This window comes from Eucalyptus grandis, chromosome 4, assembly GCF_016545825.1.
Source record: "Eucalyptus grandis isolate ANBG69807.140 chromosome 4, ASM1654582v1, whole genome shotgun sequence".
NCBI classification, from domain to species: Eukaryota; Viridiplantae; Streptophyta; class Magnoliopsida; order Myrtales; family Myrtaceae; genus Eucalyptus; species Eucalyptus grandis.
In genome coordinates, this window is record NC_052615.1 from 35,703,003 (window position 1) to 35,718,567 (window position 15,565).

At 39.6% G+C, this 15,565-nt stretch overlaps 2 protein-coding genes and 1 long non-coding RNA gene across 3 annotated transcripts; 1 reads left to right on the top strand and 2 right to left on the bottom strand.

The window, feature by feature from the left end:
- Positions 1-3,249: 3,249 nt before the first annotated feature.
- Positions 3,250-5,006, bottom strand: LOC104442164 (transcription factor CPC). Its single transcript, XM_010055499.3, has 3 exons — positions 4,823-5,006; positions 4,396-4,483; positions 3,250-3,884 (listed from the first exon to the last, which is right to left on the bottom strand). The coding sequence occupies exons 1-3, from the start codon at positions 4,872-4,874 to the stop codon at positions 3,719-3,721; spliced, it is 306 nt and encodes a 101-aa protein (XP_010053801.1). The 5' UTR covers positions 4,875-5,006; the 3' UTR covers positions 3,250-3,718.
- Positions 5,007-6,415: 1,409 nt separating this feature from the next.
- Positions 6,416-9,698, bottom strand: LOC104442166. Its single transcript, XR_005550365.1, has 2 exons — positions 9,585-9,698; positions 6,416-8,996 (listed from the first exon to the last, which is right to left on the bottom strand). It is a non-coding gene; the product is annotated as an uncharacterized LOC104442166 (long non-coding RNA).
- Positions 9,699-11,035: 1,337 nt separating this feature from the next.
- Positions 11,036-13,340, top strand: LOC104442167 (protein WHAT'S THIS FACTOR 1 homolog, chloroplastic). Its single transcript, XM_039311690.1, has 2 exons — positions 11,036-13,041; positions 13,166-13,340. The coding sequence occupies exon 1, from the start codon at positions 11,297-11,299 to the stop codon at positions 12,869-12,871; it is 1,575 nt and encodes a 524-aa protein (XP_039167624.1). The 5' UTR covers positions 11,036-11,296; the 3' UTR covers positions 12,872-13,041; positions 13,166-13,340.
- The last annotated feature ends 2,225 nt before the right edge of the window (positions 13,341-15,565 follow it).

The following is a 15,565-nucleotide window of genomic DNA, read 5'->3' on the forward strand; positions in this document are numbered from 1 at the left end:
TTTATGATCCAAATATATTTCTAAAATAGAAATCTATTCCAAATATAGAATAAGGAAATTGCGTTATTAAACAGATTTATGTTTCAAACCTATTTTGAGAAACAGAAAAATTTTAACTTCTATTTTATGATCATTCGCGTCCTTAAGATTTTAGCTTACTCTTAAGAAGGTGATGATATCAAATAAATGTAGTTCTTGATGCGGATATGAACAACGTGTGGGGCTCTCTCTAGCTCTCTAAGTTGTCATTTTTCGTTTAATTTAGGTATTTGTTTACCAAGTCAAAGGGGCATTTAACATGATGTTAGATGAGAGAGAGAGAGAGAGAGAGAGAGAGAGAGAGAGAGTATCTCGCAAAATTTTCAATTCCACTCGGTTCAAGCCAATCTGACAAATAAGAGGGCAAAGACGGGGTCCATTTCTTTCTCCATCCTTGAAAATTGAACTTGATTTCAGTTTAATTTTCAGTTTGATATAAATGGACACCGTGTGATTGACCCACCTACAATTCTTTAGTCTTACACATTATTGTCTTGTTTTAGTCACCAAATACATCATGAAGTTACACCTTTTATTTTGTAGTATATACATTATTCTAATCTTGGAGTCTGGCCGCATAAAAAAAGTAGCCATCCCTTGACATATATAATAAATACTTCGGTTACACCCATTTAAGCACGACAAACATGTTAATATGTAAAACAGAACGTGTGACTCAATTGAATTTTGACCAAAAGACATACCAAATCCATATCAATGTCCCCAAGACTTCGACCAACATAACATTCAAGAAATCCGATGCCATGAAACCACCTCGAACCATCGAGTGCAAATAGTCTTAGATTCGGACAATCCAAATATCATTGACAAGTCAACCTTTTGGTTAAACTTGAGAGCGTCTAGAGACGCGGTGGCAGCAAAAAATGAAAAGGAGTCGGTGGGCTTGGATCTTGATAAACTGCTTGTTCAGAGTTTGGGCCCGGCCGAATTACAAAAAGGAAAACGAAAAGTAGAAACTCAAATTTGGCCAAGTCCTACTCAACTCGAGTTTTTCACAATCGGCCCAACCCGATAATGGTCAAGCCTTGTCCATTAGGCCCTCGACCCGAACCGCCTTCCATTCAATTTACCGTATTAGATCCAAATCCAAACCCCAAAATGTTAAAAAAAAGAAAAAAAAAATTCTGAATACCAACGTTAATCGTCGTTGAGGCCAGCCACCAGCCAGGGAAGAAAAGGAAGGAAAAGGAAAAGAAAAGTTAAAAAAAAAAATTTCAAATTTGATTTTTTTAAATATTTTCATAAAAAACAAACATTTCATTAACTAAGGGCCCAACCTTAAGCATCGAGAACCATGCATTGCCTTTGTGGACCCAAACCTAAATATCGAGGACTACAGCTCAAGTGTCAAATCCCCAAGCATTGCCTTTATAAACCTTGACTTGGGTGTCAACGCATTGGGTACAGGCACAAGGACTTCGAGCCTAGCCTCATGGACCCGAGCCAAAAACCTTGTTTTGAATGTTGGAGCCCAATGTTGAGGTTTCCATATCCGAGAGTAAAGTTTCGGGTCCAAGTGCTAATATCTAGTCATATTTTGGGAAATTCTTTTCAGTTTTTTTCAAATTGAAAGTCATTCTCCTGAATTTAAGCATAGGTTTTCCATTAGTTATGAAAACATTTTCCGTTAACTCATTTTCTTAAACAAACCAAATGCCAGAAAATAGGAAAATGTTTTCTCAAAACAAACAAAACCCTAATCTAGAGTTGATTTTCCTCTCATTAATTAGCCATATTAATGACTTTCTTTGATGCCTATGCCAATCAAACCGATTGTTAATGAATTTAATTTTGAGGTATATGAATCTATCGTACTCAAGTTTATTTTATCTCATTAGATTAATAAAGAATGATGGTAATCACATGTTATAGAAGCAATGTTCAGGTAAATGACTACAATACCAATCAAGCCAAGAATTACTATTTAGTTGAATCACATTTGGTTAATACATAATAATGCTATTCAGATTTTCAATAAAAAGAGATTCGAGGGAATGCAAAATTAGGCGTGTTTGTCTAGTGGAAAAAGTTTTCCGCTAATTAGTTTCTGCACTTTTGCGCGTTAGGTATGCTGAAGATGATTAGTCAACAAAAAACTATTTATGATCAGAGACAATATGTATGTTTAAAGTTAGAAAAATAAATTCTCTAACTTAAAAAAGGGAAATTATTTTCCTTGAAAATAATTTTTCAAAAAACATTTTAATTTATCACAAAATTTTCCCGGAAACAAAAGCATTTTGTAAATTGTTACAATTTTACGTGTAGCATTCTCATCCAACTTTCCAACTATAGCTTTTGACTTAATCATAGTCGAGTTCTCTAAAATTAGTTTTGATTTGACTGATAGGTACTCAATATAAGATCCTAAACCACAACAGACACCACCATTAAGAACAAGACTATCTCTAAATATGGTAATTGTTTTTTAAAAGTAATGATATTTAGGTGGGCAATTATAAAGTTGTGACACTAAAGTGAATAACATATTAGAGTCATGATATTTATAATGTACTTCCTTATAAATCCGATGTTCCCTTGCAAAATCTTGCAACTCAAACTTGTTTGCACATGAATTTTGACTTATCTATATAAGGCAACAATACAATATCATCTTTCCAATTCATCCTTTAACCATTGATGCATATAGGGTCAATGGTAACTAGAATTGCCTTTGAGTCCTAATTACACATCAAGAAATAAGAGTCGACAATTGATTTTTTCATCCTCTGTTTCATCTTGCTTTCTTTCCTCTGAAAGGACAAATATATAAGCAAATTCTGGAAAGAACATTAAACTTGGAGACAAACTATTCTAAGCCCCAGGACATAAAACCGTGGGATTCTTATTTTAGACATGAACCGGATATAAGACAATTAGTGCACTATTATCAAGCGAATGTATTTCCCAAATATGAGACAATTTAGTACTTCTTCGGTAGATTTGTAGGTGCATGAGATGAGAATTTCTAGGAGGTTTTGTTCTTCATCAGCATGCTTTCCCACTCTCCAAGATAATTAAGTCGATACCTCCACGATTTTATTTAAACAAAATGGGCCACCATCTAAAAACAAGTTGCCGTACCAACGTCCGTTGGCAAGGAGTTTCGGTCGGGGCCAAAGGCTTTGGATACCAGGTGATCATGGACCCAAAAAAAAAAACAAACAAACAAACAAACTGCCGTGATAATTTTATCATTATAACCGGAAAACACCATTGAACATTTCAAAATTTTCGAAAGCCAAGAAAAATATCGTATGCTCTAGTTCTTGGGACCTGGGCTTAGGTGCAATGATGATGTTAGGTGTATCATACATAAACGTCGGTTGCATGCGCCTGCAATCGATGTTCGACTTGATGTCCATGTAAAACGCACGATCCGTCCGACCCGTAAATGATGACAAAGAGTACATTCGAGACGTCATTCCTAAAGCTCCTTCAATGAAAATTCCCTCTGGCCTCCATTGCTGTCCTTGTTTGGACTTTGACCCTCACTTTGCCGAAAAAGGACACAGAGAGTCGCATATAATAAGCCAAGCTCCTCACACACCGACGTACATCGTCACGTTCATCAGATGAAGATCACACAACTCAATCGAAAAAATCCATAAAAAGTTTCACAATGAAGACTAAGAAACGAGAGAGAGAGAGAGAGCAGCTAATTTTCAGGAGCAGTAATGTGGTTTTGGAGAGATGCGAAGATGACGTTCGGGTTTTCCGTCTCGTTCCTGGTGTTGGCGAAGAGTTCATGGTGTCTCATCATCCAAAACCTCTCGATCTCCTCGGGCTTCCTACCTGGAATCCGGCCGGCTATCAACCCCCACCTAAAATCATCATCAAAATACACGCGAAGTTGGCGCAAACGTTAGGTAAGGCTTAGAATGGATCTCTGTTAGAACATGTTTGTTTCGCGGTTTTCTGCTTTTCCCTTGTTCTCGTCTGCATGGAGACGGATGGACCGCCATCTCAGACATGTGAGAAAAGCTAATCTCTCTGCATAATTTGCAGTGAGCCACTGCCAGGTCCTACACAAAAGAAAAAGTGGATCCTTGCGTGGCATGCAGTCTCAGTCACTCTTGCACGCGTCGTGGAGCATTCGAGAAAAAGTTTCATCAAGTGGAGACCTATCTGACAATAGAACTGAGGTGCATGATGTATTGTTTTATGTTGTGCAGTGCACGAACTCGTTCCATCCAGTGTAGTGATGGTGTGGATCTATCATGTTTCGAAAATCACGTGGAATATGCGCCCGATTATGTGCGTATTTTGCTACGGTTTTTCCATCACCCCCTTTAACAAGAAAGAAAGGAGAGTCTTTTTGTGTTGTTGTTGTACCTGTCTCCGACGAGCTTGTACATTCTGTAAATGAGATCCTCTTCCTGTTCCGTCATGTTTATGAACTTCCACTCAACACTGCTCACCTCTGCTAAACAAATAATTTTAGTTAACTGAGATGAAGTTAGCTAGAAGGCGACAAGACAAGCTCAAAACGAGACGAATCATATAACCGACCAATCATGGGAGCCAAACAGAACTATAACAAAGGATAAAGAGACAGGGCAACAAAAGGAATGAAGGAAAAGAAAGATTGAGAGCGTTTGAGACATCCATGAAAGGTCGAGCAATAATGGACAAAAGCTACGCGGTCGAAAAGGTTGCAAAAAGAATATAGGATGAACATGAAAAGAACAATGAGTACTTTCAGCTTCAGCCATTATTGGCGTAAGGAAAAAAATGGCCCAGTAGGCAAAAGAACACCCACCTTCATGACTGCAACAGTTAGTCTTGGCTCGCTTCCGCCTCCGCTTATCCATACCTGATCATTCCAATGTGCAAGAGAACAAGGAATTTTTCCTGGGGGCGATTTGGTTGTGCCGCTGTGGCTGGAGCAAGAGAATTTCTGTACCACGTTTGTTTAATTAGTTCCTGGAAAAGGAACAAAAGAACAATGCGAATAAAGAATATGGTGGCGTCCGGGCAACGTCTCTTTCGATGACCTGGGTAGGAGGAACATGGGAACGGCTGGTCCAACCAAACATACAAAAGAACAAGAGTTTGACTTCTGGTTGACCCATCATGACCCATGAATCATCACTTCAGGTCGCCCTTTTGACTGACCGAGAAAATAAAAATAAAAAAGAGACCCCTTTTGGCTTGCTACAAGCTGGGGTCTGCGAGTGGATGGTACGGTTTTCTTCCTTCACGGATGAGAGCATACTAAGGAGTCAGAGTGCGACTCATCGGGTTGAAAATGCGATTATATATCGGCTTTGCAGCTCATAAATGTTGAATTAAACACACATAACCCCTCCAAAGGCAGGAGATTGAAATGAAGGCTGTGATGGTTCATTCTTGTGGGTTCAATCTTCCAATTCACTAATGCTACCTTCTTCTATATGATCTTATGTATGTATTTTCATGCCGACTTTGTAATCTTATTATCTATACATCAGGATAAGATAGTGGAAAAGAGGAAGTCCACGCTATGTATAAAACACCACGTATGAACATGTGCGCAAAGCAAGCGAACTTTATCTAATCAACTTTATTTGACACCAAACATGTCACGTCGGTAACAATTACAAATGAGATGGCTGACCATAGTAAATATGGTCGGTTGAAAATTAGTCCGGTGGTTCTTACATTTACCATATTAGAGTCTATCCTTGACGGTGGGGCTATAAAGCCCTGCTACAGCTTCGAGTGCTCTCTCTGAATAAGACAACATTGGACTTGACTGTTCGCACTAGAGAAGAGAGAGAGCTTGGATAGCTAGTCTGAACTGTCATTCCTAGGGTACTTGGGAAAAGTTAGGTTTGAGGGGCGATCTGAGCTTTGGACGAGGTCTCTCCACGCTCTAAAAACAGCCCCCCAAACGAACCCGTGAACCCTGTTGCTGCAATAAACGACATCTGATGTGGCCTCCGCGGGCCTCGCTTCCCATACCTGTACTTTAGAGAACCAAAAGGATGAGGCTTTCAGGCATTATTTGTAGACCCATATTAATCAAATCCTTGTTGAACGCATGGATTCAAGTGCCACTGCGTCTTCATCCTCTTTGTTTTTCTTTTCTTTTCCAAAAGGATGCAAAACAACAAAGGGAATTCCCCTGGTCAAACATGGCGATGGCGGAGAAAGCTAGTGGTTGTCGATAGTTCAAAAGGTAGGAACCATAGACTTCCTTTCCTCTTACCGCTTCGCCTGTTGCTACATTTGATGGAACCTAGGTTGACGGGCTAAACTTGACAGGACAAACCTACTCATTAGAGAGATTTTTTGCTCGACAGAGTTAAGGAAACCTCAACAGGGCGCGAAGCGTTTTCACTTTTAGGGCCATTGCCCCAAGTTTGAAAAAAAAAAAAATCCCCGTCGTCACATCCCACCGAGGAATCTTTTCCTCTATTGTTTCTACAGCACAAATTACTTTCCTGGATCCACAAGATCATTGAGGATTCACAGGACAGTAGGACAGTATAAACAGGATCGCTTCGTATACAATGCTGCTGATCTTCGCTATATGCAATCGCTCACCAAGGCTGCCTCTTACCCTCAAGTAGTCGAGCCAATTCAAGATCCTCCCTCACTGGGTGTGCTTCTATCAGAAATTACTTCATGCTTCACTGGTAATGACTGATTGTGCTTCTCAGTAGGATTCTCATTAAGGTCGATGATGATGTAACCAAGACTGAAATATGAAAGGAAAACGTCTCAGCACTTCGCAAACCTTATTCTAAGATGTATTCTAGTCACACATGATCTGAATGTAATTATAGATATGACATTACAAGTTGTTAGTCCATGGAAAGTGGCTAAGCACAATCAGACTGTCGAGGAAACAGTATTCTCTCTCCCATAGAGAATTTGATGTGGATTTAATCCTACTCCAAAGCTAGCCATGAATATGTCAAAGTTGAGTTACTAACTAATACATACTGAAAACAAAAGGACAAGGAACTTTACTTCTTGTCTACATTTTACCAGTTTAGCAATATCTCCTTCTCTGTTCATACTGGAAAAGTCATCCTTTTTCAACCCCTTAATTAAAGTCTAAGTAGTTTACAACCTGGAATAAGCTATGAGTATGAAACTCGTAGGGTAGCATACCTTCATTTTCTTAAGGTGTCATGCAGGAACTCTTCTATAACTTCTTATCTTTGTCATGTAACAAATTCTTCTAAAAAAATGCATCTCCTTTCTAAGTTCAATATCTTTACTACTTGCTTGATTCAAGGTTTCCTTCCTTTCCATTTTAAGATGTCCTTTCCTTTAAAACTTTCGACTTTAGGATATAGTCTGTGTTCAACATCTTTTTTCATATCCGCCTTTTTTGATGGACACTTGAGCATATGGAGCTGGTAAGGCATATGAAGCTGGTATTCCACACCTCCTTTGTCTTCAATCACATGGAGTAACAGAAGTCAATATATCACTCTCATTCAAATAAAAGACCTACTTGTCCAAGAGGAAAGTCAGCACAGAACATTATAGCAACATCAACATGTAAAATTAGACCAAAACCGATCTCAGCCAAAACAAATAACAGCTTAATCAAATTACAATGAAACTCTTCCAACAATTACAAAATCGAATCAATGGAAAACACCACCAATTATGCAATCATTAATCAAGTAAACCCACAAGTAACTTGGCTCAAGCTCGAGGACAACACAGGTGGAACTCAGAAATGGCAGATATCGGAGCTAAATCAATGAAGAAAAGCTAGAATTACCTTACCTTCAATAGTATACAAATAAAGTTCGCATCTTCACATATTGCTTTTGTCTTGCAAAACAAAGTACTGACTTCAATTTTCTAGTCACTTAGAGCAATAAATGAGTAATTCCACCTACCAGAGTGAACTATTCAAAATTAACCTAAAATCATACTTGACCAATTTTGTCAAACTCATCATTGCTAAGCAGGATAATAGGATACTAAATCTTCTAGGGCTCTTCAATAACTGTGCTTCAACATGGCAGGACATAATCAACAAATGCATATCTCCTCTTAATGAAAGGCATGACAAGAAAGATGACTCAAAAATCATTGCTCCCAAACCAAAGGTATTGTCCAAGTCAATGAGCAGGTTGGCAAGCACAAGTTTCTGCAAAAAAAGCTATAGTAGTTTCATGACAATGGAAGGAGGACTATGATGATGAAGAAGGCAGACACGTGGCATCATTGGCAGCTCACTTGATTCGATGACATATGCAAAAATTCTCAATGCTTATCCCTGTAAAGTCGCATCAAAAATCAATTAAAGATCGAAGAAGCATGAGAAATAAACACCATCAATGGAATTGAAGAACTCACCAGATAGCCTCAGAATGCTGATTGAAAGATCTTTTGATCCACAATGTAGAGTCTTTTGAACAGTAAGATCATTCTAGTTATCTTTATAGTATTAAGGATGGTTGCTAGCAATATCTATTGACATTTTTTCTTCTCCCTTGAAAATCAAGAGACAACAGAGAAGACTTGACACCATAGACCGTGGCTCTTTGGAAGACCGGGCATTTCTGCAAAACTTTGAAACTCCAACTGTTCCTTTCATTAGGCATCAGATTCTGCACCTTACCAAAAACTTGATAAAGTACAGAGGTTTGACGCTATAATGTGTCTAAGCTTCTATGCCCTTAATGTACTTTCTACTGTATCCAAGTTTTCCAGTAAGGTGTCAACCAGGGCGTCGACCAGAGGCCTAATAGAAGCTGGTAGGATAAGCTCCCAAGACTTTTGGGATTGCAGAATCTCCCGAAGAGCTACTGTCCCTGGTCTAGAGCGTCAAGACTTCTTCTGCGCTGCTGACGCTGGAACTCGAAGGGAGAACGAAACAATATCAACCGATTTTGAAAGTGATCATTCGCGAAAAGGATCAATCAAAAGATTTTACTTCAAAAGACTCCTGCCATGAAGCCGCCCTGCCGCTTATCACCCTAATGAACATAACAAGATTGGCGGATGAAAACACACATAAATTGAACATGCCAATAATACGAGAGACACATGTGCAAATTAAAACAAAAAACAAAACAAAATCAAAACATTACAGTATAGGCCTAATTGTTGGCCTTCTACTGTTGAAAGTCTTCTGGTCTCTGTGGCATTGTAATATAGGAGCAATTCCAAACAAGGCACACGCCCAAAACCAAAACAAAAGGTAACATAAGTCAGTTTCATCAGTCAGCTTAGAAAACTGTGCACAGCATAGAACCGTTCGCAAATTACATCCCCCACATCCTGAATCGAAACAGCCCACATGATATTTTCAGCTAAAAATCGAAGCTTTCGATGTCCGAGAAAGAAAAACCCATGGAAAAGAAAAGAACCGAGAACATATCTGCCTAAACGAACCAAAACCCGCTGGCAAGAACCCAAGATTGCCGCGATGTCAACATGAACATAAGATGGGTGCCGGCGGCCACGAGGCGGATCACGCATTGGCGACTTCGGCGCCAGATTTCGAAACGATGGACGCGCTTCGCATGCACGAGAGAGAGAGAGAGAGAGAGAGAGAGGCGAACCGCGGTGGACAGTCTGGTTTCGCGCGAGCTGCGTAGGCCTGCGTGGCCGGTTCTCGCCATGGAAGTTGCAGAGTCGAGCTCATGGAATCAAAGAGTCAAAGGGGCCGTGGCTGCGCATGGTGAGCCGGTCGGACCGGATTGTATGTACAGATGAATGTAGGTATAATCCTTCGTCTTTGAATTGAAAAGCAATAGACCTCGACCGTTAAAACCTATTAGGGATGAGCATATCGGACCGTCTAAACCAGGAATCGCCCAGACTAGGCCAGATGGAACAGTTTGGTCTGATCCCAAGAGAGATCGGTCCAATTCCTGGTTCCATAAAAATGAAACCAGTGATTGTTGGTCCGGCTGTCAATTTCGGGGGAATCGGACCAAATCGGGAGCCGGATCGAACTAGGACTAGATTAACTCTTTTTTTTTTTTAAATATATATATTTTTAAATTTCTTAAAAATAACAATAAAACTTTAAAATAGTAACAATTCTTGTGTTTTTCTTAATTTTTTTTTTTTAATTTTTGTTTAGAAATCAATTTCATAGGACTAGATCGGAGTGGACCAATTGGTCCCGTCTGCAGTTCTCAATCCTAGGTCATTTGGTCGATTCCTAGTTCTAAGTCAGTTCAGTTTGGTTCTCGATCCCAAAAAATGGGAAACTGGTTCTCCTAGTTCAATTCTCGATTTCTAGGTAGGATCGGATCAAATCGAGAACCAATCACCCTTAAAACATATTTCAACCTAAATTGTTGTGAGTTTTTGCTAATTCGACCTAACGGCAAAAGATAAAAAAGACACGGTAATTCCTGAGAAATCATAGACTCTCCCCCAAAATTACCATACCACTACTCAATAAGCATATATTAGACGGAAAATAGAGAAGGTAATGGAAGAAAAACCATAAAAAAAAAAAAAAAAAAAAAAGTTCAAAATGGTAAAAGGGATCAAAATTGGTTAATTATTTTTTTAGTCCTCTTTATTTTGATATTTATAATTTGATCTTATAATTTTTATTTTATTCAAACAAGTTCTCAAACTTTCTTGAAATTATATAATTTGGTCCTCTAAGTTTTATTTTGATTCAATTGAATCCATCGACTTTCATAATCTGTATAATTAGAAATCCTTTAATTAATCATTATTACCAAGTCAACAGATCAATAAATTGCCAGGTTATTATCATTGTAGCAAAAAATGTCGCATGATGCGAAGAAAAACAAATTGTTGGGAAAAGAAAAAGGAAACATTAATGCAACAATTCCAGTTAGAACGGGTAAAGGAAGCACATGATTGCACAAATAAATAAATAAATAAACTTCAGAGGACTTGAATGAACGAAATAAAATGGAAAGGGACTTGATTGCAGAAAATGAAACTTAGGAAGACAAACCACACATATACCAAAACTTAGAAGGCCCAAATCTATAAATAACCCAAAATATCTGGATGGAAGGGTTTTTCCATTTCCGTCCGGCTTGAGATAAACCTCTCTTCCTTCCTCCTCCCCCCAAAGCCCCAAGCCGAAGCGCCAGCCTCGCTCGCGCACGGCCGCCGTCCGCCGTCATCGGCTCGAGCAGCGCCGGGGGTGAGTCGTCTTCTTCGCTTCCCTCTGCGTTATTCGATTGCATACCCACTTCTGCTCTGTACTTTCCATGCGGTAGATGCTAGATTCGGTTGTTCATCAGCACCTTCCGCTCGTAGAACTCCCGTAACCATGGATCCCAAGCTGTTGTTTTGCTCGCCTAAATGCTCAGCAACTGCTTCTCCCTTCTTGTATTCTCACTTTCTTGATAAGCCCAGAATTCCTTTGAGACCCCATTTGCGGGTCTATCCTCTGGTTGCGCAGAAAACTCCATTCTTGGGGGGTGGTTTGATTTTTCCGGGAAAAGATGGAGCCTTTATGGATAATTCAAGAAAGGGTCGCGTGCCCTTCTTTCCCGTGAGAGCTGCGGTGAAGAGGAGGAAGGAGCCTCCCTTCGACAGTGTGATCCAGAGGGACAAGAAATTGAAGCTGGTGTTGAAGATCAGGAAGATCCTGGTGAGCCAGCCCAATCATACCATGTCGCTTAAGGAGTTGGGGAAGCACAGGCGGGACCTCGGGTTGACGAAGCAGAGGCGGTTCATCGCTTTGCTGAGGCAATTCCCGGCCGTGTTTGAGATTATCGAGGAAGGAGTTTACTCGCTGAAATTCAAGCTGACCGCAGAAGCCGAGAGGCTGTACTTGGAGGAGTTGAGGGTGAGGAATGAGATGGAGGATATGCTTGTCTTGAAGCTTAGGAAGCTGTTGATGATGTCTCTTGAGAAGCGTATACTGCTCGAGAAGATTGCTCATCTGAAGACTGATTTTGGGCTTCCTCTTGAATTTCGCGATACAATCTGTCACCGGTATCCACAATATTTCAGAGTTGTGGCAACAGGACGAGGCCCTGCCTTGGAACTAACTCACTGGGACCCCGAGCTTGCGGTGTCGGCAGCTGAGCTCTCAGAAGAGGAAACTAGGGCCAGAGAGTTAGAGGAGAAAGATCTGATTATTGACCGGCCTGTCAAGTTCAATAGAGTGAAGCTACCCAAGGGTCTCAATCTGGCCAAGGGTGAGATGAGGAGGATTTGCAAGTTCCGGGACATGCCTTATATATCTCCCTATTCTGATTTTTCAGCAATTAGGCCAGGTACGCCGGAGAAAGAGAAGCATGCTTGTGGGGTTGTGCACGAGATCCTGAGCCTCACTGTAGAGAAGAGAACTCTGGTCGATCATCTCACTCATTTTAGAGAGGAATTCAGATTCTCTCAGCAATTGAGAGGAATGCTGATCAGGCATCCTGATATGTTCTATGTGTCTCTGAAGGGGGATAGGGATTCGGTTTTCCTCCGGGAAGCATATCGCGATTCTCACTTGATAGAGAAAGATCGGCTGTTGCTCATCAAAGAAAAGCTCCGTTCACTTGTTGCTGTTCCTAGGTTCCGGAGGAGGAATGCTTCTAGAAGAGGTGATGAGGGAGCAGAGGGAACCACCGATCAAGAAGGTGGAAGTGGTCTAGAGGATGAGGAAGACTGGTCTGATGTTGAGAATGCAATTGATGAGGCTGATGGATCTTATGATGACGATGATGAGGACGATGACGGGGATTTTGATGATGATTGGACTGATGAAGATGATAATGCACCACCAGATTTTACTGATGATGCTGGAAGTGTGAAACCTATTAAGCAGGCTGATCCTTTGAGAAACAAGGATCAGAAAGAGCTTGTTCCTGTGTTTCCTGATGGTCGTCCAAGACAACGTTGGTGAAATTATTGTTGAACTACGTATTCTGCAAGCAAGCTGAGACATTTATCAAGATCTCTTACGACCAATTGTGAGGGCCTCGGATTGTAAATTGAAGGTCCACCATAGTAACTTGTTTTGATGTTACTTCTTCCTCTGGGTTGCTGTGAGTGAAGTGCTTCATAAAGAGTTGGGTATGAATGTACACAGTTTATGGTTTTGGAATGATCTTTGAATCAGATCTGAACGTACTTCTAGTCAGTAGTGTTGACTTAGATCATGGAAGAAGATGCTAATCTTTTTGTTTTCACAATGCAGGGGGGGCCTTCCATGTCACAGTTTGATGAGATACAGAATATTTCATTTCTTGTGCCTAAGGATAGTGTGGAATGTATATGTTTTGTAGAACATGTTTCTTTTCTGGTCTGCGTTGTTTAATGTCATTCTCCCATGTTTTCATGGATACAATTCAACCCAAGTTTTTGGGTGGGAAGTCGATGGAATTCGCTCTTTCCTCTTCCTCTTCCAAAGCAGATTTTTATCCTTAAGCACATAGAGAAAATAGTAGTAATATTTCGAATGCTAGATGAATCATCCTGAAGGAATTATCTTAAGTATTGGAAGAACGAGATGAAAAATCTCTCATGCAGTACAACGGATGCATATTCCCCAGTTCTCAACTCCTTAAGCTTCTCTGCGCGCGTTTGGGAGCGAGACAGAGAGAGTTTCTGCGATTGTGAACTCCCGTTTATTATGGTAAGGTTCTCGAGGACTGGAAACCTCCTACGTTGTGATCGGCCGACAAACAGGTCAATCTCAACTATTTCATGGGGACCAATACATCAATTTGATACCAGAAGTATTAAAAGCAGAAGTTCCAACTTTTACATCCAAATAGGAATTGGTAAAGATCAAGCAATTTCTTCATCTTAGCCAGCCAAGAAATCAAAGACATCCCACGACAGCCGCCCACCCGCCAACGGCTGCCATAAGCCAAACGCTTGTTGCCCACCGCCGGAAGCTGGACGCTGAACACCCGCCGCTAAACGGTTGCCATGGCAGTCATTCCCTAGAAATAAAATTTTTATTATATTATCAAACGAATTTCTATTCAGAAACAAAAATTTTGAATTATTATCAAATATATTTCTTTGTTAAAAAAACTTTTACAATTAATAGAAACTGAGAAATCAATTTTTAGCTAAAAATTGATTTTGTTCCAGAAATTTTGTCATGTATGCCCTAAAAAAACTTCACACTGAGTCCACCTTCATGTGTTACTAGGATAAGCAGTTTTAAGTTTCGTATAAGTTTCATATTCATTATAACAAGTTCCTCAATTTTTTAGAACTTAGTACCTATCTTATATACTCTAGAATCTCAAATCCATCCTAACACAGGTTCTAGGGTCATTGAATTATTACCTTTAATGATTATCACTTGTTACTCCAATTCACTAACCATAATTTATATTTGACATGTAAATAATATGAAACATTAACAAAGTAAAAGTTTCAATCATAAAATGAAAGTTTAGTCTAGCAAGTTCAGATTATGCACTAATCACTAGACATTATAGAATACCGTAGGCGCAAAGACATAGATCAAGAAAAACTCAAAAACGGGTTTCAAGCTCCACCTATCCAGAACTTGAAACCTACCCATTAAAATAGACTTTTTTGGAACTTGGAACCTAAATTAGAACCTAAAATCTGAAAGTTCCTATTATTAGTCCAATTCTCTAATTTCAAATTCTATACCGAAACCATGCTATCTCTATCTACTAGGACCATCACACTCATTTGGTATTGAATTCATTTCATCGGTCCATCAGGCCAAAATTGGCGGCGGTCGCCGACGGCGAGGCCGCCGTCGCCACATCTAGCGACGTGGAGGGCGGCTGGCGAACGATTTTAATAATTTTTTTAATTTTTCTTCTTCTTTTTCCTATCTTCTTCAAGGAAAGCACTCGCACTGGTGGCCAAACTTTCCATCTTTTAGCTTGACTTTTCATAAATTTTGTAGTTTTCCCATTTCGACTTTCCTTTGACAAAAAAAAAGAAAAAAATTCTAAAATTCTAAAAAAAAAAATAAAAAACGAAAAAAATGTTAACATTTTAAAATCTACCTGTGTCTAACTAGTAGGAAGTAAGCTTCTGACAAGAGCTTCCAATGATAGTCCATTTGGTATTGAATTCATTTCATCAACCAAGGGAAAGCAGCACTGGTGGCCAACCTAGTTAGACTTTTCGTGTTTTCCCATTTCGACTTTCCTAGACACTAGTAGTAACGACAAGAGCTTCCAATGATAGCGTGTCTAATCAAGAGGAGCAAGCTTCTGAGAGGGCTTCAAGCGGTAGTATGATAATCTGGCGGCCAGCCTAAATATATTCATTATATTAACATACTTATGCCATCATGCTTTATCCCCCAAATCAAAGAGAAAGTTTTTCTTTTCTCGCTACCCAAATTTTACGTCATAGAGTTCAAACGAAACAGTTTTAGAATATGTTTGGGTTCATATATTTGAAAATTTTCAAATTATTCAAACATTGACCTGCAGAATCGCATATAATTATTATTCTCATAATTTTCCGAAATTCGAAGCAGTATCTTAAAATTTTCCAAATTTTGGAGGGCATTTTTTACTTTTTCCGGTACTCTCAAGCAGGCTCATGGCACGAAACAAAGAAATATCCGCCTTCTGGGATTGCACCA

Excerpts from the sequence above, each read along its gene's own strand:
- LOC104442164 (XM_010055499.3), bottom strand. The coding sequence starts at position 4,874 with ATGGATAAGCGGAGGCGGAAGCGAGCCAAGACTAACTGTTGCAGTCAT. Across the intron at positions 4,484-4,822 it reads TAACTGTTGCAGTCATGAAG|AGGTGAGCAGTGTTGAGTGG; the intron begins GTGGGTGTTCTT and ends TTTGTTTAGCAG. Across the intron at positions 3,885-4,395 it reads TACAAGCTCGTCGGAGACAG|GTGGGGGTTGATAGCCGGCC; the intron begins GTACAACAACAA and ends TGATGATTTTAG.
- LOC104442167 (XM_039311690.1), top strand. The coding sequence starts at position 11,297 with ATGGATCCCAAGCTGTTGTTTTGCTCGCCTAAATGCTCAGCAACTGCT.